Source organism: Erythranthe guttata, chromosome 4 (genome assembly GCF_056151865.1).
Source record: "Erythranthe guttata isolate IM_541 chromosome 4, IM_541, whole genome shotgun sequence".
In the NCBI taxonomy this organism is placed as follows: Eukaryota; Viridiplantae; Streptophyta; class Magnoliopsida; order Lamiales; family Phrymaceae; genus Erythranthe; species Erythranthe guttata.
The window spans coordinates 6090395-6112816 of NC_142536.1; the positions used below are offsets into that span (position 1 = coordinate 6090395).

General features: G+C 37.1%; 6 protein-coding genes across 6 annotated transcripts; 2 read left to right on the plus strand and 4 right to left on the minus strand.

The window, feature by feature from the left end:
- Positions 1-546: 546 nt before the first annotated feature.
- On the minus strand, positions 547-3354 carry LOC105972439 (uncharacterized). The gene is made up of 3 exons (XM_012997399.2): positions 3151-3354; positions 1800-2971; positions 547-1691 (listed from the first exon to the last, which is right to left on the minus strand). Exons 2-3 carry the CDS (start codon positions 2390-2392, stop codon positions 707-709), a joined length of 1578 nt encoding a protein of 525 aa, XP_012852853.1. The 5' UTR covers positions 2393-2971; positions 3151-3354; the 3' UTR covers positions 547-706.
- A 2248-nt stretch (positions 3355-5602) lies between these two features.
- On the minus strand, positions 5603-7140 carry LOC148770998 (outer envelope pore protein 24A, chloroplastic-like). The gene is made up of 3 exons (XM_088817640.1): positions 6804-7140; positions 6107-6463; positions 5603-5953 (listed from the first exon to the last, which is right to left on the minus strand). Exons 1-3 carry the CDS (start codon positions 7050-7052, stop codon positions 5867-5869), a joined length of 693 nt encoding a protein of 230 aa, XP_088673766.1. The 5' UTR covers positions 7053-7140; the 3' UTR covers positions 5603-5866.
- A 1468-nt stretch (positions 7141-8608) lies between these two features.
- LOC105972259 (Histone superfamily protein) lies at positions 8609-10937 on the minus strand. The gene is made up of 4 exons (XM_012997195.2): positions 10684-10937; positions 10486-10557; positions 9621-9701; positions 8609-8940 (listed from the first exon to the last, which is right to left on the minus strand). Exons 1-4 carry the CDS (start codon positions 10787-10789, stop codon positions 8792-8794), a joined length of 408 nt encoding a protein of 135 aa, XP_012852649.1. The 5' UTR covers positions 10790-10937; the 3' UTR covers positions 8609-8791.
- A 152-nt stretch (positions 10938-11089) lies between these two features.
- Positions 11090-13066, plus strand: LOC105972208 (protein FAR1-RELATED SEQUENCE 5-like). Its single transcript, XM_012997144.2, has 2 exons — positions 11090-11415; positions 11789-13066. Exons 1-2 carry the CDS (start codon positions 11362-11364, stop codon positions 13064-13066), a joined length of 1332 nt encoding a protein of 443 aa, XP_012852598.2. The 5' UTR covers positions 11090-11361.
- A 3739-nt stretch (positions 13067-16805) lies between these two features.
- Positions 16806-17788, plus strand: LOC105972206 (trihelix transcription factor ASR3). The gene has a single exon (XM_012997143.2). It carries the CDS (start codon positions 16990-16992, stop codon positions 17713-17715), a length of 726 nt encoding a protein of 241 aa, XP_012852597.2. The 5' UTR covers positions 16806-16989; the 3' UTR covers positions 17716-17788.
- A 519-nt stretch (positions 17789-18307) lies between these two features.
- CHLM (magnesium-protoporphyrin IX methyltransferase) lies at positions 18308-20440 on the minus strand. The gene is made up of 2 exons (XM_012997302.2): positions 19665-20440; positions 18308-18894 (listed from the first exon to the last, which is right to left on the minus strand). The coding sequence occupies exons 1-2, from the start codon at positions 20217-20219 to the stop codon at positions 18487-18489; spliced, it is 963 nt and encodes a 320-aa protein (XP_012852756.1). The 5' UTR covers positions 20220-20440; the 3' UTR covers positions 18308-18486.
- Positions 20441-22422: the final 1982 nt, after the last annotated feature.

A 22422-nucleotide genomic window follows, 5' to 3' on the forward strand; every position in this document is an offset into this window, starting at 1 on the left:
ATTACTTTTTCATTGAAGACCAGCAAATACTGAGTACAAATATTGAAAATGGAGAGCTAGAAAATATTTATTGGACACACCACTCATCATCTATTGAATCACTTCACAAACACAATTTGTAAAAATCCTTGGATCCAACCTGTCCCAAGTAACAACTTCTAGTAACTACTATGTTGTATATAGATATACCTTTTTGTAGTCAAGGTCAAGGTCAACGACCACAAAGTCAAGGGGTCAACCACTATAGAAAAAAGATATAGTGGGCCAATATTGACGTGCATCAAAGGGTGACGAACAAATATGAAATGTCTATTTCCCATTCCCTTTTCTTTTCTTTTTTTGTGTTTTGGTAATCTTCATTTAAAAAAAAATCCAGGTTCGAATCCCCTTGCCAATAGTCGATATGTCGAATTCATCACACATGGTTAGCCTAGTGTGGTTTGTGTCTCTCGTATGATTTGCAAGCTATTATACTGAAATGTCCTATAGGAGTACTGAAATGATAAAATCAAACTAAGAAAACAATCTGCAGAAACATATATGTACTTGTAAAGGTTCTTCCCTCTCATAATAAAGCCAAAAATCATACCGAAGTTCTAATAGATAAGAATGTAACCAACCGAGAGAAGAACCGACAAATCTGCAAAACGTAACAAAACGAACAATACACACGGACTTACTAATGTCCTAAATGTATCAATCTTCTTTATTCCCCGGATGAAGTGATACGATCAGGCTTGTATATCTTGCGCAACTCTTCGAGAAGACGCCTCCTTGTTTGGGCATCTTGTTCATGAAAGAACTCCGAGAACTTCGCTAAATCCTCAGCACAGTCGAGAATTTCTTCCTCTACCAAACGAGGTTTAGGCTCCATACTTAAGTTCTTCCAATCCACAGCACGATCAAGATTATCTTTCTCTACCAAACGAGGTTTAGTCTCCATACTTAAGTTCTTCGAATCTTCAGCACGATCAAGATTATCTTTCTCTACCAAACGAGGTTTAGTCTTCATTTTTAAGTTCTTCGAATCTTCAGCACGATCGAGATTATCTTTCTCTACCAAACGAGGTTTAGGCTCCATAATTAAGTTCTTGGAATTTTCAGCACGATCGAGATTATCTTCCTCTAACAAACGAGGTTTAGGCTCCATTTTTAAGTTCTTCGAATCTTCAGCACAATCGAGATTATTTTCCTCTACCAAACGAGGTTTAGGCTCCATATTTAAGTTCTTCGAACCTTCAGCCCGATCGAGATTATCTTTCTTTACCAAACGACGTTTAGGCGGCTGCATACTTAAGTTCTTCCAATGCGAGTCAACCAAATCAAGTGGAATAGGTATTCCGTTCTTCTGGAATTCATACAACTTATGCGCGCAAGGTAATCCATACGTTGCTTGTAAATTGCACTCGCAAGGCATCTCGAAATGGACCGTCAAACAATCGCGTGCTCTCTTCAATTTGGACCTGATCTTTTTAAGAGCAAACTCCGAAACGAATCCTCGAAGCTCGTTAAAGATTGCAGGCTTAAAACCATGTTGGTCTTGGACGATATTCTTGCTAGTTCGAAATGAAGATGCTATAATACAATATTGCTGAACCAATATCCCGTTAATGTTTTTCCAATTGTCGGCAAAACTCCCTTTCAACGAATCCAAGTGAAGTTTCAAGTTACAATGATAATAAGTATTGAACCTATCATACAAACGTAGAATAGTGTCAGTCGTTTAATAGATATTTAACGAATATAAAATCGACAAATATTTACTTCGTTATTTTGTACTACTTTTTTTCCGAACAAACCTTTTGTCGAATTCTGGCTCCACCAATACCCCGTAGTGCATACACGTGTTTGTCGTTAAAAAATAATCCTTAAACGGGTCCAACCACTGTTGCGAGATATAAGATAGAGCATCGGGATAACTTTTTTTCAGTAGAGATACTTTTCGATCGAACGACTCTTCGGTAACTTGTTCGACAAAGCAGGACCACATCCACTCAAAACACTCCCATCCAAACGGGCGTCGTACGAACATTTCTTTACAATTAATTCGTATGTCCTGGATTATATGCCATTTACACAGCAAATTACGACTATCTGGATACACAACAGCTACAGCTTTCATCAACTCCGGTTCGAGATCCGTGACAATAACATTAGGCATTGGATACCCTTTCATGAACTTCAACAAATTTCTCAACGCCCACTTGTAATTCTCCGCCTTTTCGTATTTCAAGTACGCAAACGCGACGGGGAATTTCAGGTTCGTAGAAGTAACACCCACAATCTCGAGTAACGGAAGACGGAAGCGGTTAATCTTGACCGTGCAATCCATGATTAACACATGGGGGAAGTTACGTGCGAGAGCAATACTAGCTGGGTGCGTCCACATCATGTCGGTGACCTCGTCGGTTATTTCGCACGACCTGTGCCACTTTAATTATTTGTGCTCGGCCAATTTTTCCATAAGTAGTTGCATTTGAGATTTACCGACCTTCTCTTCAACATTCAACTTCTGAACCCTCCGTTTCGACTCGTCCTCTGCCGAAATCATTTCATCTGCAGAATTAGGGTTTTCCGTGTTTCCAAAATCCGCGTGATTGTGAATACCGCAAACAACAGTCAACTGCCACCCGATTGTTTCGTCGCCCGTGCCTAATTCGTTGCCCTTCAATTTGAAAGGGCATCCGCATTTTCGTGCGCCGACCTCCTCAAGCTTCCGTTTTCGATAGTTACCTCCGCGCTCGCACACGAGCGTGACGAACGCTCTTCTACGCCCGTTGATTCCGTTACGCGACGTTTCAACGGTTAATGCTGTACCGCGTTGCCTGCCCACGGAACGCGCCCACGCGAGCAATTCCTCCCTCGAACCAAATATATTGCGAGTAGTAAACGCATCAGAGAAATCTACTTCTATATCTACAGTGTCCGAAACTCTACTGCACCTACTTGATACTTCACTCTCCTCCTCACTCTGTTAAATTAAATTCAAAATTAGGGCATAGTTTTTAAATTATTACGGTGTTGTGGCTGACAGAAAAAAGACCAGATTTTTCAGAGAGATATATCGCAGAATCAAGGAGGGCATACCAAAATATAAATATCGCAATGCGAAGAGAAAAAAAAAAGTTTGTAAGAAGAAATGTTAATCACCTGGCTATCGACTTCGTATTCTTCTTCATCCATTCTCTCTCTCTCTCTCTCTCTCTCTCTCTCTCTCTCTCTCTCTCTCTCTCTCTCTCTCTGTGTCTCTCTCTCACTGCTAAACCCCCAATTCTTCAGTGAAGTGGAAGCTTGTACAAAACGAAGGTGCACTGGTGCAAATCAGAACTTTCTTCTCTTTCTTTTCATTTACTTATATATTTTAGGATAAATTATACCTACCTCCTTAAAGTTTGGTATAATTACATTTAAACCTCTCTATAAATTGGAAAATTTTGTTTACCTCCCTTAATGTTTGAAATTAGCACTTAAAACCTATTTATTTCACTGTTGGTTTTTTTGAATTTTTTTTTTACTATTGGCCAAATATTGATTTTAACTGTTTTTGTGATGGTGGCTCTCTACCTATCTAACACGTAAACTTCAATTTCTTAATGTTTCTGCGTTTTTGATACGTTTTGTATCGGAAAGTCGAGGATGACACATGCCGAATACCTTATGAGCGGTTTTGCAAATTCTAAAACGTTAAAAACATGTTTGACCAATAAACTTTCAAATATATTTTTTGTTTCCCCAATTATTTACACGAATTAATTAATGACCAATAGCAAATTGATAATTGATATTAGAATTATTTGAATATGTTTATATGAAATATATAAAAAGAATTTATATATAAATAAAAAAGTGTATATGTTTATATAGTTTATTTATAAATATACCCCTATAATTTTAATATTTACAAGTTTCCCCCAATTTCACGTATCCCCATTTTTGGGATTTGCCATTTTCTCCTGCCCCCGTTTTTGTGTTCGTTCTACATAGACAACTCTTTTCTTTCCATTTTATTAATGAAGTTTTTCTTATCAAAAAATAAAAAAAAAATTGTAGAAATTACATTTTCCTCCTATGAAGTTATGGCTAGTTACATATATAGACTGCTCATATTTTCAAATATTACAAAGATCTTCCTCAAAGTTAAAATTTAGGGACTATTAGTGAGAACCCCCTCTAACTTTATTTTAATGAGGATGGATCCAGCTCCTTTTCCTTTATTAGTGAAAGACCCATCCTTTTTTTATTCTCAAATTTACCCTTCCTCTATTCACTACCTATTATACACTACTTTGATACACTTTTATTTTTTTATTTTTTTTGTATTTTAATTTTAATTTTCGTTTTTTTTATTTATTTCTTATTTAAAAAAAATGTATTTAAAAAAAATATTTTTTTTAACTTTTTTATTATATTTTTTTACTATATGTTTTTGTCTTCAGTAAAAACAACTATATTTCAATAAAACAACTATTATTAAAACAACTGCTATTAAAACAATATGATTAAAACAACTATATATCTCCAGCAACTCTCATTTATCAAAATCAACTATTTGTTAAATCAACTATTACATTCAACTAAAAAGTAATAAAAACAACTATATTGCTGCACGAAAACAATTATATTGTTGTACGAAAACAACTATAGTGCTGCACAAAAACAACTATATTGTTGTACGAAAACAACTATATTGATGTACGAAAATATCTATAAATCTGTAAATAACACCACACAATTTCAACAAAAACAAACATCCATTATATTATTGATTGAACACAAAATTAGCCTTCTATATAAGAATTCAACCAAAAACTCCAATTAAGAAAATTAAGATTCGAGAATTGGGTTCCCAAAAAAAAAAAATCAGAGACGAAGAAGAAGAACAACAACAATGAAACAATGTGGCGGTGGTCTGTATTGAAATCTCAGACGCAATATCAACCATAGCGCCGCTGCATAATCTCGTCTTTCTCCTTAGCGAAAACCCTAACGCTGTCCTTGACGAGAGAATCCCAGGGGTGAAGACCGTCTTCTTTTCGCGTTGGTGGAGGGAGGAACGCCGTTGGGAGAAGAGAGTAACGATGGCGGCGTAGAGACGGAAGAGGGTTGGAGGCGGTGGCAGAACACAGATAGAAGAGAGTTGGAGGCGGCGACGATATGTAGAGAGAAAAGAGAGAAAAGAATAAGAAAATAGAGATAACGTGAAATATGTTTGGTTATTTTAGATATAATAGGGCAAATTAAGTATATTAATAATGTCAAAAACAATATTAATTAAAAAAAATTATTTAATATAAGGTGGGGGGTTTTCACTGATAATGAAAAGGAGGTTATATACACCTTAATATAAGTAAATGAATTGGGGGGTTTTCACTAATAATTTAACTAAAATTTTAATTTTAACTCATAAAATAGTATTTTTTTTCTACTAATATATTTTAAAAGTAAAAAACATAAGATATTTAATAATTGAAAATTAATTTTACGCATTTTAAAACTCAAAATTTGTTATTTTATATTTATTTATTTTTTCTTCACATTATTCTGTCTAAAATAAATTTCTATGAACATAAGGTAAACCAAATCACTCTAAAGGTGCACATAACCCAATTTAGTTCGTATTAGTAATTTTAATCGCATTGACATCTCGAAATCAATTGTTCGTTCATGAGCTCGTCGCCCATTGATAAGGGAAAAAAAGTTCAATTTCGTAGAAAATCAGAAATGCAGCAATTAAAACTAAAAAAAAATTACTTTCGTTCTCGATCGTTTTCCCAAAACATGTTTCCGCCAAAAAAAAATTGAAAAAAAGCCCCAAAAACAGTTATAAACACTGCCCAAGTATCCGACCAGAAAAGACGACTACAAATCATATACCAATCTCCAAGGGATGCTCGAAACTGAAAAATAGTTTCGGCATTTTCCACATATTTGCCGTATCAATGGAGGCTGAAATCTGCATACATGAATATGAAGTTACGCGCAGTTGCAAGCATGAAAGTTATAAGTCAAACGCTCGAAAATCAAGAATCTTCCATCAAAATAAACGATTCGACTAAGGTTTCTATATATATAAATATATATAGGTCAAAAGAAAAAATGCATTTACCTTAAGCGAGCCATCGGACTCTATAGTCTGCGTCAATTCAAGCGCCAACTTATCGGTAGACGTCTTATAGGTAGCCCTGAACAAAACATCCATATTCTCTACGCGTCGTTTGTATGACGCACCAACTTTCAACGCGTTCGTATTTAAATTATAGCTCGGCTCAAATTTCAACGATTCGCTATATAAACAGCGACATTTAAGTTTCATTTTCCCGCCGGTTGTATTATTGAAAGAAACCCTAGTCGATGGATTAATATCCAAACTTGCACCCCAAGAATTCCGCGTACCGCCTGAGGTTGTCCAACTCAGTGTTCTATTTGCAACGTTGATCTTACGCGTAAATTGAAGCCTAACATCCTGCAAAATTAAAACAAAATCTAATTAACAAGTGAAAAATAATGGAAGCTAGATGAATTGAATAATAAATCATGCATCAAAACCAAATTTTTTCAGTAACATTCAAATACAGTTAAGCACTAACAAAATTCTATTAATTTAACGAACTAATATAATTTTTAGTATTTTTTTACATAATTAACACTAACCAAATGAGTAATGCCAAAAAGTCTAATTTCAAATAAATAAATAATGAATAAATCAAAAGACACTAGACCTAAAAACTCATAATCAAAATATATTAAGAAATGCATCAATTTTCTTGTTAATAATAATTAAGTAGCGATTAGGATTTAATTACATTTTTGGGGATATTGTAGTCGAGGAGGAAAGAACCCGGTTTCTCAATGGCTAAAACGAAGTCGTTCAATTGACGACGGGCGTTAAGATCTTTAAAGGAAAGACCTTTGATTACAGCAGACTCCGTCTTTGAAGCACGGAGTTTGAAATTGCCGCCGTTATAACTGACGGTCTCGGATTCCTCGACTGTAACGCCGGGCCTGGCGGCCTTGTCAACGTTAACACTAGATTTCGACGAGTACTTCAGCATATTGATAAATGATAACCCGTCTCTCTCTCTCTCTCACACACACACACACACACACACAGAGACGCACTGCAAAACCCGAATTCCTCGGCGCAGTGGGAACTTGTTGTAGAATAAAGAAGAGGCTAATCAGAAGTTTCCATGTTTCTTTTGATTCTTCATCTACTTATTTATTTTAGGGTAAGAAATTACTACGTAAATTACAAAAAAAAAAAAAAAAAAAAACCCTTTTATTTGGGTAATTACAACCACATCCTTTAATTATGAATCTCCTCACACGTGTGCACCCTTATGGTGTGAAATTCAACATAATCTTCTAGTTTGTACTTATTTTGTGGAATAATACAGTTTTTGATGCATCATAATCTGATATTTACAAGCCAAGAGATACATCTTATGGTCATCTTGTTTCAAAACGTGGAACTCAAAAAGGATAAAACGCATACAAATTGGAGAATATCCAATATGATCTAGAAGATTCCACCAAAATTTGACACTGCAATAGTTGATGTATAAGAAAATTAATAGTTGATGGGTGGTTGTAATTATTCAAATATGAGGGGTTTTTTTTTTTTTTATAATTTGACCTTACTTCAGTGGTGATTATAAATTTACCAGGGGTGTATAGTAATATTTTTCTTAAATCACTTCCAATATATTTTGTGAAATAATAATAGATCTCTCATAATTTAAACTATACTTGACTACTTTTAGAATTCGATTGCTACTCGTCCCTCAGTGTTCTAAAATCGGCCGAGGCGGTAAAAAACATTTACGATTTTAGTGTATAAGTTTGAAAAATCAATTTTTTGCCTGTGAGGCGATTTTAGGCAGTCCGAGGCGGTTTGAGGCAGTCAAACCTTTATGGCGGGTCAAACTTCAGTGGCAAAAATCGGTCAAAAATCAGTTTTTTTTTTTTTTTTTTTTTATAATAATTCAAAATAAAAGTTGGGATTTTGATAAACAAAATATGAGCTTATGTTTTATTTTGCTTATGTTAACTGTTATTATTGAAAAACTAATGATGTATGTTAGGAATGTTGAAGAATAAATGTAAATTCAAAAAAATTGCTTTTTATTTATATTTTATAAGGATATTTATGTATTATGATCTTATTATTATTAAACTTTATTATTTTATTAAGATATATACATGATGGAGATATTACTATGTTTAAATATCTTTTTATATATGTTTTGAGTATTCGTAAAAAATATCTACAAATATATTATATTAAATTTTAAAAACCGATTTATTTCCAATTTATCACCAATTAATCACCGCCGCACCGATTAATCGTGAGTCGGTCCCTGACCGCCTCCGACCCGATTACCGCTTTTTACAACCATGTCGTCCCTAGCTATTTTATTAGATTTTATATTACTTTGATAGATTTAGTGGTTTTGAAGGTAACAAAGTGTATGTGTGTTGAGAATTTTCTTTTTATATTTATTATTTGGGTTATATTATTTTATAAAAAAATACAGCAGTAATTTATTTTCTGATTACCAAACAGAAGTAAGGAAGTGGATTTTCCACAAATCATTTTCCAGATTGCTTTTCTTTGGGAGCAAACATACATGTGATTCTAGAATACATTGAATTCATTTTCCCTTACATTTTTCGTTTTTTATATTTTGAAATCCATGATCCAAACAGAGCCTTAATGTTTATGCAAACGCCATATTGATATAACATTATGTTTCAGGTATTTCAGTAAACACCAACAAGAATTTTCAAGCTAGGGATCTGCAATATGTAGCACATCTGCAGCAGCTTTGTCTTCCTTTTTCGTGTTCTTCTTTCTCTTCCTATCCGATTGAGGTTCCTTTGCTTTTAGATCATTGCAGAAGGACCTCAACGAGGCAGACAGATGATCATTACGGTGAGCTGCAAATAAACGAAACTGGTTGTTGCAATTAACATTAAATGAAACCGTCGTAATTTTGCAATAAGATTCCCCGCAAAAAATATAAAAACTGCAAGCAAGGATCGACACCATGAATAAATCTAGATAAAACATAGGGTAAATTACAACCACCCCTGAGGTATGGTCAATTTACGAAAAAACACCTCTTGTTTGGATAATTACATCTACCCCTCAACTATGATTTTTTCTTACACCTCCACCCTTATGGTGTCAAATTCAACATAATCATCTAGATTTCGTGGAATGTACTCTAGTTTGTACTCGTTTTGTGTAAAAATACAGTTTCTAATGCACCAGATTCTATATATACAAGCCAAAAAACACATATTATGATCATCTTGCTTCAAAATGTAGAGTTCGAATCCGATAAAACGGGTACAAAAGTGATCATATTCCATATAATCTAGAAGATTCCACTAAATTTGAAACTGCAAGGGTGGGCGTGCAAGAAGATTTATAGTTCAGGGGTGGTTATAATTACCCAAAGAGGAGGGGGAGTTTTGTAATTTGACCATACCTCAGGGGTGGTCGTAATTTACCCTAAAACATATGTAAAATCAGTATAGCACTATTTAATATTGTCTGAGATATCTGTGAAACCGTGTGATTAGAGCGCACAATTATCGAAAAAGAATCTTACCAGAAAGGATAACATCTTCCATGTTCACGGACTTTCGACCACCATGTTGTGCGAACAATTCAAGGTCTTTTGCTAGTTGTTCTGCTTTTTCACAAAACAGAATATCAGTTTCGAACCAACAATTCAAACTTTAAAGCCATTTTTTTATATTCGTGGGAAATACTTTATAAAAGGAGAGCTACAACTCGGTTTCAAGAATTTCCCTTCTGAATGAGTAAGGCTCAGTATAGCCATTAACAAAATCGCTAACCCTTGAATACATCAAATAAAAAACACCGAATCGAACGAATAAGATATGGACGAATGTAATCGAAGCTAATAACCCAACTGCACAAAATAATTAGCATTTCCATATGTTTTAGTCTAGATTGTCGTCCCCTTCCCTCCAATTTTTAGCAGTTTCGTTATTTTATTTTCCCACTTTTTTCCGATTTCTTCCCTCTACTATCCTTTCTAGAAATCGTTCAGCCTCTTTACACATGGCCTAGACTTAAGAGATTAATTTTCAGTCTTACTCTTTCCAATTCATCGAAGCTGCAAAAAGATGTTATCATTAATTTGCTTATCCATTAATCACCCTCTTTCCGAACCCTTTGGAATCATCCGAGAAAAAGAGCTTCACTATAATCAATTCGCAACTTCTTCATTGTATATCGGCCACGGGATATTACATAATTGGGTCGCTACCTTGACAAAATCGCATATTTACTCGAAACATCATACATTTAATCAATCATCCACACCTTATATTTGTTAATCCACTGGCGAACAATAAGAATGAAAATAGCAAAGATCCCCCATTTTTTTCGCTTCACATAAAGACAAAAAAAAAAAAAAAAATCAAATCGAGAGAGAGAGAGATTACGGGCATATTTGAAGGCTAAATCGGAGATACACGCCATGATTGGCTGAGAAACTTCCATGCCATTTTGCTTCGCTGCGCAAAAAAACACCACATGGAACAAATCAAAATAAAAACTCCAACCAATTAGTATAACGATGCTCAATCTCACTATGCTACATATATATGCAGAAAAATAGAAGTGGTTGAGAAAATTGAAACCTTCGGCTTCGGCGATGGCGATGGTGCAGAGACGGAATCGATCTCTCAACAGTTCGCTCGCCGATTCTTCTTCTTCTTCCTCCACTCGCTCCGCGTCGCTCGCCATTTCACATTCCCTACAATTGGCACTCGATTTGAGAAATTGGAATTCTTCGAATCGTATTCTTATATTCTAGGGTTCTTTCGTCTGATTGATTTTTTCCCCCTTTTCTTTTTTATTTTTCTTTTCACTTTTTTACGGAAAAACAAATTATGCGCGGGAAACGAGAGGGAGAAGCATGTTTTTCGGACTGAAGTCGTCGTCTACTTCACACGACTTTTTATAAAATTGGGTTTTATATTAAAAAAAAATATTAAAAAAAATCAAAAAGGAACACCGCTTACGCATAAGGGGATCACTATTTCAAATACTAATTTTTGCTTACTTGAATACCAAAAAAATAAAAAATAAATAATTAATTGTAAATTACTTTAATACCCTTAATGAAAATTAAAACCAAAAAATATTACAAATACTATTTTTCTTTCTTAAAAACCAAATAATCAAAAACCTAAAAAAAACATTTCCCTCCTCACTCACAAACCCCTCACCTCCTCCACCTCCTTCTTCTCCCTCCCCAAAAATCCTCCTAAAAAACCCCAAAACAAAAGAAATCAAAACCTTACACAACTTGCAAAATGGCCTCAAATGACAATAGAATGGTAGTTTACGAGCAAGGAGAACCCATTCAGGTATGTATTCATGTATTTTTTGAGCTAAAACATCGATTTTGAAATTTTTTTTTTTTTAAACTCGCCATGTATTTTCGACACATACAGGTCGAAAATACCCTTATTTTTCGACGTGTATGTGTCGAAAATACCATTAAGTTTCGACACCAAAGTGTCAAATTCTGATACAATTTTCGACACTTTAGTGTCGAAAATATATATTTTCGACACTAAAGTGTCGAAAATTGTATCAGAATTCGACACTTTGGTGTCGAAAGTTACCTATATTTTCGACACTTAAGTGTCGAAAATATGGGTAATTTTCGACACTTAAGTGTCGATTTGGTTCCTGTTGCAAATTTACTTGTCTTATATTTTCGACACTTTTGTGTAGATCGATTGCACCCATTCATTTACCACGTCAGAAAAATTCCCAACAAAAGAAGCTTTAATGGCATGGGTTCGTGAAGTATGTAAAAGAATTGGAATGGTGTTAATGATTGGGGGTTCGAGTGACGGGGATAGAGGACGTAGGACACCGTATGTGATTGTTCGTTGTGAGCGTGGGGGCCATTATGTTGGCAAGAAGGTACCAGGTGAAGATGATCAAAGACCGGGAAAAAGGAGCACCGGTTCAAAGAAATGCAATTGTCCGTTTAAATTGAAGGGGACAAGAGAACACAAGGATGATGAAAAGGCTGAGTGGAAACTGGATGTTAGTTGTGGTATTCACAACCACAACTTATTCGAAAACTTGCACGGACACTCTTATGCCGGAAGATTATCAAAGGAGGATGTTTCCTTTGTTCACACTATGAAGAAGGCAATGGTGAAACCAAGGGAAATTCTAAGAGCATTGAAGCAAAAGGACCCGTCTAATGTAACTGGTATGAAGACAGTTTACAATACTATCTCTAAGTTAAATTTCAGTGAATTGGATGGGAGATCTCAATTGCAATCATTGTTCGTCAAGTTGAAAGAAGATGAATACCTCTCGTACCATAGATCGAACGAGTTGAATGCGATTACCGACTTGTTTTGGATCCACCCGAAATGCATTAAGTTGGCACAGTCGTATCCGTACGTATTCGTCATCGATTGCACGTACAAGACCAATCGTTACGGACTCCCATTTCTTGAGATTGTGGGTTTTACTTGTACCAACAAGACGTTCTCAATTGCCTTTGCATACTTGGACCACGAAAAGACGGAAAATTTTGAATGGGCGTTGCGTTGTTTGAAGGAGGCCATGACCAGTTGTCCTCGGCCTAATTGCATTGTAACAGATCGAGATTTGGGTTTAATGAAAGCAGTGGCCAATGTGTATCCATCGAGTCATCACTTGTTGTGTCGGTGGCATGTGAACAAGAATATAGTGGCCAATTGTAAGAAATTGTTCCCAAAGGACATCACCAAATGGAAGCAATTTCAGTCGAGTTTTTCGGCTCTTATTGAAAGAAATACCATAGAGGAGTTCAATGAGGATTGGGAGGATTTGAAAAGAACATTTATCGGTTATCTCCCGGCTATAGAATATGTAGCTAATTCATGGTTGGATCCGTACAAGGAGAGACTTGTATCGGTGTGGACAAATAAGTATACTCATTTTGGAACGTACACTTCTAATAGGGTGGAGGGGGCACACGGAAGAAATGAAAAGGGATGTGCGTAATTCAACTCGATCAATCTGACAATATCATTTAGGGTCCCCCACATGACCGTATGAGCGTCGGATGGCGCAAGTCCCCGCACCTCGCTAAGTGTACCCTTCACCAACTCCAAAATTTGTGAAAGTTGGACATCTTTATCGGTACCACCCCCTGGACGAGCTTCATGGTCTCGAGGTCGATCCGCCTGGGTCGAGGTGGATGGGCTCCATGCCTACTCAGTTGTAACATGCATCTGGGTCGGAACCAATTCATGTAGTCCGGCGAAGTGTCCGCCTCCCCGAGTTCAACTTCAACGGACCTCGACTCCTCGTCCAGACAATACTCCTCCCACCGATCAGAGAATCGTTCGCCGTACGTAACGAAAATTGAGTTCTGGACCGGTCGACCTTTACTAACTAGAGCTTTGTACATATCTTTTGACATGTATGCACGACCTGGAATGATTTGCACCCGGTTGAACTGCCTCAACACTCTGTCCGGATGATATGCCTCGAAGTGGTCCATGCAACATATCATCCCACTAAACCAAGCAGAATCTGGCATCGGGAAACGATCACGAATAGCTGTATACGGTGCCCATAAAACCTAGTAAAATAAATAAAAAATTAGATTTAGAAACCTACTTAAGTAGTAATAACAAATTATTAAACTGGTATTTTACCTGATCGGGGATCAAATCATCTAATCGAGATCGCAGGTACGACGCTCGTTCAGGCGTTGAAGTAGTCTTTGACTGAGGCTCCCATCGGCTCGCTAATGGCCCCTCGAATTCCGTCTTCAATGTGCCACCCGCCAAATAAGGAAAGTGCTCGTAAATCCATGACTGAAAGAGCGTCAGCCAGCCAGCCATCGAGTTCGTTGATTTTTGTGAGGCTGAGGAAAGCTCATCGTACAACCGGCAAAGACATGCAGTGCCCCAAGCATACTCGCCGATCCGATCCAAATCAGATACAAGATTTAGATACTCCACGCTTACCATGTTGCCTGTCTTGTCGCACAGTATAGTACACCCGAGCAAAAATAACAAATACGCCCGAATGGCGTATGTCATCTTCTCCGCACTATCTCTCATGGTCACTTTGCTAAATTTAGCCTTCAACCATTCCAACTTGACCGCTTTCTTCTTGTTAACATCGTCCGGGTACTCACCTAGCAACTCGAACATCAAACTACTGGGGATCGTTTTGGAATCACGGACCAAACGCTCGCAACATACGGTACGCCCAACAACTGGCAAATCGACCAACGTACTCACATCGTCAAGTGTGATGGTCATCTCTCCAACAGGTAAGTGAAATGTGTTGGTAGCTGGCTGCCATCTCTCTATGAAGGCTCTAAGTAGATGGCCGTCCACTGTGTTGTACGATGCCTGTACAACTGACATTAAACCACATCTTTGTACTACCTCTGTAATAAACGGCGCCGGCTCCCAACCTTTTAAAGTTCCTGTGTGATTTCGTATTCGAAATTCTGAGCCGCGCTCCGAACGATCTGGCCCTCCGTTCACAATATGATAAGCAATGTGCTTATCAAATTTTGTGTACAATTCCGGTATCTCGGGACCTCGGACCGGTTCGTTGCTCGAATCACCAACTTCTACAGTCGAAGGTAGAGCCGGCACCGGATTCGTTGACGAAGAACCCTCTCCAGACTTCTTCTTGGTCGTGGTCTTTTTCTTGGTCGTGACTGCTATGCCCTTGCCTCTATCGGATAATTCCTTCCTCTTCTTACGGTTCGAGACAGTCGGAGGTATACGAGGTTCACGTGGTTCTTCCACTGCAAAATAACACACAAATAAAAATTAATATACATAATATAAACACAAGCAAATAAAAATAGGGAAAAAAAAAAAAAATCTCACAGTTCAAATTCGACAGCAAGCTGTCGAAAATTGGTTGAATTTTCGACAGCTTCCTGTCGAAAATTGGTTGATTTTTCGACAAGTAGCTGTCGAAAATTCAACCAATTTTCGACAGGAAGCTGTCGAAAATTTCACCATTTTTCGACAGGAAGCTGTCGAATTACCAAAATTCCAAATTCAACAATTTCACCATTTTCGACATCTACATGTCGATTTGTGATGAATTTTCGACATCAACCTGTCGAAAATTCATCGAAAAATCGACATATACAGGTCGAAAATGGTGAACGAAGAACCGACCCACGAATCTCAAATCAATGCTCAAATCGACTGAAATCAGATGCACCCATTACTAATTAACGATCATTCTAACCTAAAACAACCAAATCCTAATTACCCATATCAAACAATCAAATCTTAAATAAATATTAAAGAAAAAAAATAGAAACAACTATAACTTACTATTCGAAGACGACGACGGCGGCGGCTTTGGGCGACGTTGGGCGGCGTTCTTCGGTGTTTGGCGTCGGCGTCCGGCGGCGGCGATGGTTGGAGCGGCGGCGGCGGCGTCGGGCGGCGTGGGAGGGGTGGACGGAGGGAGGTTTTTTTGTGTTTGAATTTTTTTTTTCTTTTTTTTTTTATTTGGTTTTCAAATAGGTAATTTCAAAGAAAAATTGATGTAATTAGTATTTTGTATGAAAGGGTATTTTTGTACTTTTATTTTTATTTTGGTATTAAAGTAAGAAAAAACTTATAAATATGTACTCAAATGTGGTTTTCAACTTGGTAGTATTCAACTAAGCAAAAATTAGTATTCAAAATAGTTGCCCCCTATGTATAATTGTATACTCATCTCATCTCAAAAAAAAAAAAAAAAAATTGTATAATTGTATACTCGCTTGTTAAAACGACATTTTCGTGCAATGACTTGCAAATCGAGCGAGAGTTGCAAAATACATGTACAACGAGCTCAATCTAGAAGTGGAAATCTGAAAGAAATTTTTGATTTCAGCCGATTCATTTTCGAAATCTAAAAGAAAATCCAAGTTTCGATTTTCAACATTTTTTTGGATCCAAATTGAAATATTTATGATATCCAGATTTTTCGATCTGCTTTCAATTTCCGAAAATAATTCCAAAAATCCATTTTTGCAAAAAAAAAAAAAAAAGAAAGAAAACATTAATAATATAACAATATTTCTTTAAGGATTAATAATATCAATAATTTGTGTGTTTTTTTTAATAATAGGTGAATACAAGAAAAGGGCACAATACGCGAATTCTACCGATTTCAATCAGAAAATTTTGGAACAATTTTTTTATTTTCAATTTTCAAAATTTCCAATAAGTGATGACCTACCGGTTGGAGCATGTGATCATGTGTCAATTGGCCCAACGGTCGCTGGATGGAGTTTTTCACACATTGTTAACCTAGTTTAGTTTACGTCTGTCGTATGGCTTGCAAACTATTATACGAAAGTGTAATAAAATAAAGAATACAACAAAAATAAAAATAGAAACTGCAAATCTGCAAGTGTAATGGCATCCTATTGCATAAAAACAGAAGATTTTTGTAACTGCTATTTTGATACCAAAAGATGAAGAAATCTTTTACCATTTATTAAGCACTTCGCAAACAAGACCCGAAAAATCAAGGGCATCAAATACACGGTAGACCGGGTAAAACAGGCAAGTGGCAGAATCCGAAAAACAAAATCGGGAAAATGTGACTTTAAATCGCGAAATCAAGAAAATATGCCCTCGTAAGGACAGTCAATCACTAGGACATAAATCATAATAGAATTCGGGCAATGTGCCTTTAAAACGTAATATATCGGACGATTCTCGAAAGCGAATTCAAGTAATGTGCCTTAAAAGATACGGTGCTCGTTACAGAAATGAAATTACGGACGACCCTTATGCAATCAATCCGGTAATAAAGATTTAGTGCCCTTATTAGGATAGTCAATCACAGAGTACTGGAAAAAAATGTATATACCTATTTATATATATATGTATGTATGTATCTAAGTCTTCTTCAAACAAATTGCATCTAGGTGAATAATGGCTCCATTGTCGAACGGTGCGAACGGAAATGAAAACGGGTACAAAACGCCAAGGCATCCTCGGTGGACGAGAAGAGAGACGATGGTCTTAATCGAAGGGAAAAAGATTGCGGAGGAGAGAGGAGGGAGGAGGGGGAGAAGATCCGGTTCCGTAAACGGGTCGACCCAGGTCCATGTCGAGCCCAAGTGGGACTACGTCTCGTCGCACTGCAAACGGAACGGAGTGACGAGGGGCCCCGTTCAGTGCCGTAAGAGATGGAGCAACCTTGTGAGTGATTTCAAGAAGATTAAGGCATGGGAGGGTAATAAGGTAATTAATGGAGATGGAGGAGAAGGGGGAGGGGAATCTTTTTGGTTGATGAGGAGTGATTTGAGGAGGGAGATTAAACTTCCGGGTTTTTTCGATCGGGACGTTTTCGATGTTTTGGACGGTAAGGCTTTTGCGACGAACGATGGTTATCAGCTCGCTTTAGTGACGATAAATACCGACGAAAATAACGGTGAAGATGACGATGAGGACTTTGAGGAGGAAAACGAGAGGAGCCCTGTTTCTTCTCCGGTGCCTATTTCAGGTGCCGTAAACATTCGAATAGTCGACTATTTTATATATATATACATAATACTAACATTTTTCGTATTGTTGGCAGAGATGAAATATCAGCCATTTTACCAGGCAGAGTCGAGTCAAGGTAAATATATATCTTCGGGTAACTATTACCGTTAGTCGTTCGACTAATAAGCCTCTCAAGCTTCGTGCATAGCTAATAATTTTTTTAAATATGTTTGTTTTCTCGAATGTGCAGAAAACAAAAGACAACCGGGCCCACACTTCAATGGAGGCTCCGATTTTCAAGAAGGGGCGAAGAGAAGAAGGCAGTCGTCGAGTGATTCTCGAAATAGTGATGTGGAAGACTTATTGGTCAAAGCTTTAGAGAGAAATACTAATCTGCTCAACGCACATTTCGACGAGCAGAAGTTGAATTTCCAATTGGATAGGGATCGGCAAAACAGCCAGCACGACAGCTTAATCGCAGCTCTTACCAAGGTTACCGATGCTCTCGAAAAAATAGCCAATAAATTGTAAAATCAAGAAAACGAAAAAAAAAACCCGACTTTTATCGCTCTTCGTTCGTACCTTACAAAAGGGGCTCGGGATTTGCCGCCTCTTTTACCATTGATTGTAACAGTTTGGTCAAACTTTGTTTATCTGATGTTTTGATTCTTCCTATGGTGAAATATGCGCGTGCAATCTGTTATCTTACGTAAAAAGTTACCGAGCACGAAACGAAAACCGAGAAATGCAGCAAATACTAAACTTCGACAAACGGTGCACATGATACGAAATTAGTAAAAATGCAACCATTTACACTAAACTATCCAAAATTGAGTCAAAAACCGGAAATCTATCTACTATACATGGTATGAAATCGTGCACGAACGAAAAACGTCAATATAATATTACGAAAAAAAAAAAAAAAAAAACTCACTTTACGCACTAAGCAGGAACGGCCTCGACGACTCTCGAAAAGTAGAATTGCGTGGTGGTCAAACCCCTCTTCCTAATCTTCCACCCGACTTTATTCAACGCTCTCTCGACGTCGGCTTCTGAATGAAGATAAGCCCGTGTGGCCTTCGAAGGCCCGGGGAATAATTCTCCGACTCTTTTGAGCAGAGAGTAGTAAAATGTCTTTGGTGCGAAACTTAGAATCAATCGATCTTCGGAGAGAGAAGCTAAGTGCGCAATCATGGCATCCGCTTTACTTTGCGGGTAGTGAATCAAAACGTCTAAGCAGATGACGGTGTGGTATTTTCCGTTTAAGCTCTCCAAATCGCTCACTTCGAATTTCGGAAGTACGATTCCGGCGGGCGGCGAGTCGGTGCCTTTGAATAGCTCTTCTCGTGCCTGCGTTGGAAATTGAACGAATTTTTGAGATATTTAAAAATGTAACAACATAAGAGAACGAATTACATAAGCACATGTTTAGACAATCATCGGTCATTTACATGAAAATGTAGATGAAATAACCCGATTCGCACTATCTTATCTAATCCGATTTCCCCCGATTCCGATCCAGAATTGTCGGATTTTGGAACAATATTTTTCAATTTGAATTTCGAAGTTCATTTTATTCCGAATTCTTTGGATCATAATTGGAGTATCTCCGATCTGATATTAATTTTCGGGAATAAAAAAAAAATCCGAAATCCTAATTGTTTTCCTAAAATTACACTTATAATATCAATACTATTATGCATTTTATATTTTGTATCGATAAAAATTAGAATTTCTGAATTGTGCCGATAACAAATCCGAAAAGTTCCAATCTTGGAATACCTTTTTCTATTCCAATTTTCGAAATTCCGATTTCCGATTGTTTCTTTAGAAGGTAGTCGGAATTACATTTTACTTCCTAAAAGAAAATCGACTTTTTTTTTTCTTTCCAAAAGTGCTAATTACGATCCGATCCTCCGATCCTCCAACTTCCCACCTCTACTAACAACATAACAATGAATCAAATTTTACCTCCAACCCCATCAAATCCAATCAACAATTTCAAGAATCAATCCAATATCCCAAATGCAACCAAAATCAAGAATGAAACTTAAAAAAAAAAAAAAAAAAAAAAAAAGAAACTTTAAAATTTAGTTTAACAGTAGCCACACATTACTCACCTCTTTCTCAGCCTCAGCCACCATAGCGGCGGAGATATCGCTGGCCGCCACGACAGCGCCCTCCTTGGCCAACGGAATCGACAAGCAGCCGGTCCCACAGCCGGCATCGCAGACGGTGACCCCACTCAGCGGGCCCTCGTCGAGCAACATTTTCATCACGTTCTCCACCGTCTTCGAGTGGCCGAGCCTTATGTCCCTCTGCACTTTGTTCACGTCGTCGGTGTCGCCGTAGATCCTCCGCCACCGCTGGAACCCGTCGTTGTTGAAGTACTCCCGGACCACCTCCTTGTCCCCCCCGCCCACCTCCTCCGCCTGCATTTGCCGCCGCTTCTCCGGGTCGGCGAGCGACAGCACCGCCGCCAGCGCCGCCACCGACCCGCCCCCAATGACGGCGATGGTCGTGTTGTCCAGCGCTTCGGCCACCGCGGAGATGTCGGCGGTGGAGGTGAGCGGCGGAATTGCGGCGGCGATTGAAATGGGCCTGCTGCGGCGGTGGAGGTGGGGTCTGGGGAGGGTGAATTGGGTTGGGGAATACAGGATGGAGGAAAACGCCATGATTTGCGAGCTCGGTGGTTTTCTTGTGAACTCCGACCGGCGGGAGAGTGGGAGTTGGAAAGAGTGAAGGATATTTTTATCCGTTGTAGTTTTGATTTTTGAGGTGATAATGTATTGTAATCCGCGGTATGGATTTGTGGATAGGATTAGCCAGTGTGTCTTTATGTGGGGCCCTTAGTGATTTTTCTTCCAATTTCTTGGACAATTAGGTTGTGATTGTTAAGTACTTGAAAATGGGGAAATAAAATCTTACATTATAGTGGTGGTAATATGCTATGAGTACCTGATATGAATCCTAATTTAAATTAAATGATAAGTTTAAATCCAATATTTTAATTTAATCTCTATATTAAAATAATATATGACTCACGTTATTGAATTTTTTATCCATATCTTATCATTAACCCTAAATCTTATAATTCACATATTCACGTTTCTCTCTTAGATCTATTTTCCCCTTTATTATTCTTCTCTCTTTCTCTGGCTCTCTCTATCTCGCTCTTTCTCTGGCTCCCTCTGTCTCGCTCTCTCGATATCAAGCTATCTCTCTCGCCACCACTTCATCCCATGATTTGAGAGGAGGTAGTGGCTATGACGATGGAGTTGACTATGGCGCTGGAGGCGGTGGCATGGGGGGAGGAATGGCGATGGCGGTTGCTCTGGGGGAGACGCTTGTGGTGACCCGATGTTGGCCATTAGGATGGGGTCGTTGTGCGGCGCTGCTCGGGGCTGGGGAATAGTGTCGGTGGCGCTCGACGTTGGGGGTGGGGATGGGGTTCGCATATCTAGGGTTTGGTGGAGGAGATCTACGGTTTGGTGGGGGCGGCTCTAAGATTTTTCGATTTCATGTCTATAGATGTCTAAGATTCTCTATGGGTGTTTATGATGTCTGGCGGCTAGGGTTCAAAAGAGGAATTAGGGTTTTAAGAATATGTGACTACGGATTACTATAGTTTCCTACGAGTGACTATACTTGTCTACGAACTACTACGGTTTTCTATGGGTTTCTATAGAAGACTACGGTCGAAAAAAAAAATCATAATTTTCAATATTATGTAGAAAAAAGGAAAAAAAATACGAAAAATGCAAAAAAATAATAACAAAAATGCTAGATGCGAAAATAAAAATGTTAAAATCATAATGAAAAAATTGATAAATACAGTTTAAATATTACTTGGTGCAGAATTCATTTTATGTATGTGGGGGCATATTTGGAATAAAATTTATAAAGAATGTGAAGCAAATGTTTAGTTAGACTTGTCATTTATTCTAAAAAGTTTTGTCACCATGAATATAAGAGAAAAGAAAGAACTCTGTTGGAGGGGTGAGGAGAAACGTTTGAATATTATGTTTTTAGAGAGAGAAAACAATATAATTATGTGTATGATCTAGTAATTATCAAGTGGAATTTAGCATTTCAGTTAAAATTAAAATACAACATCATTTTCCTACATTAGTTCCTCTTTTTCTCATGCCATAACAGTTGCATATATTTTAAACTAAAATGGCTTAATCCACTTTGCACCCTCGAAATCGAGCATTTTGGCACTTTGCATCCTTGGAAAATAATAATAGTACTTTACACCCCCAAAACACAATAAATCATTCACAATGCACCCTAAATTGAATAATAAAGAGAATTTAATTGTTTTTATTGGATTTTTTTCCGGGGTTCAAAATAACAAATTAAAATGTTACTTTTTTCAACCTCCAACCTAATTTCGAGCGCACAAAGTGCGATTAAATAAAAATCACACCGGATTATTGAAAAAAACTATATTTTCTTACAAATAAAGTAAAATATTTTTTTATCACTAACTTATTTGATTGATGGATCTTTTCTTGTAATTGATGGAAATATCATGAAGAAATATTTGGAAGAAAAATATGATTTTCAGGTAACTTAATAACAAAATTGCTGAAGGATTTTTTTTAGAAAAATATTTTTTTCTGATATTTTTTTTTAAATATTTTGATGAAATGTATTTTTATTTTTGCCATTTATAATTTCAAAATGATTTATGAATAAAAAAAATTGATTGGACATTTAGCATCCTAAAAGAATACCACTAAAAATATTAAATTTCTTTTATTAGCTTTAAAAATTCATTTGAAGTGCATTATGCATGATATATTGTGTTTCTATAGTACAAACTGCTAGTAATTTGTTTCGAACGCTCAAAATGTCAAAATAGTATATTTG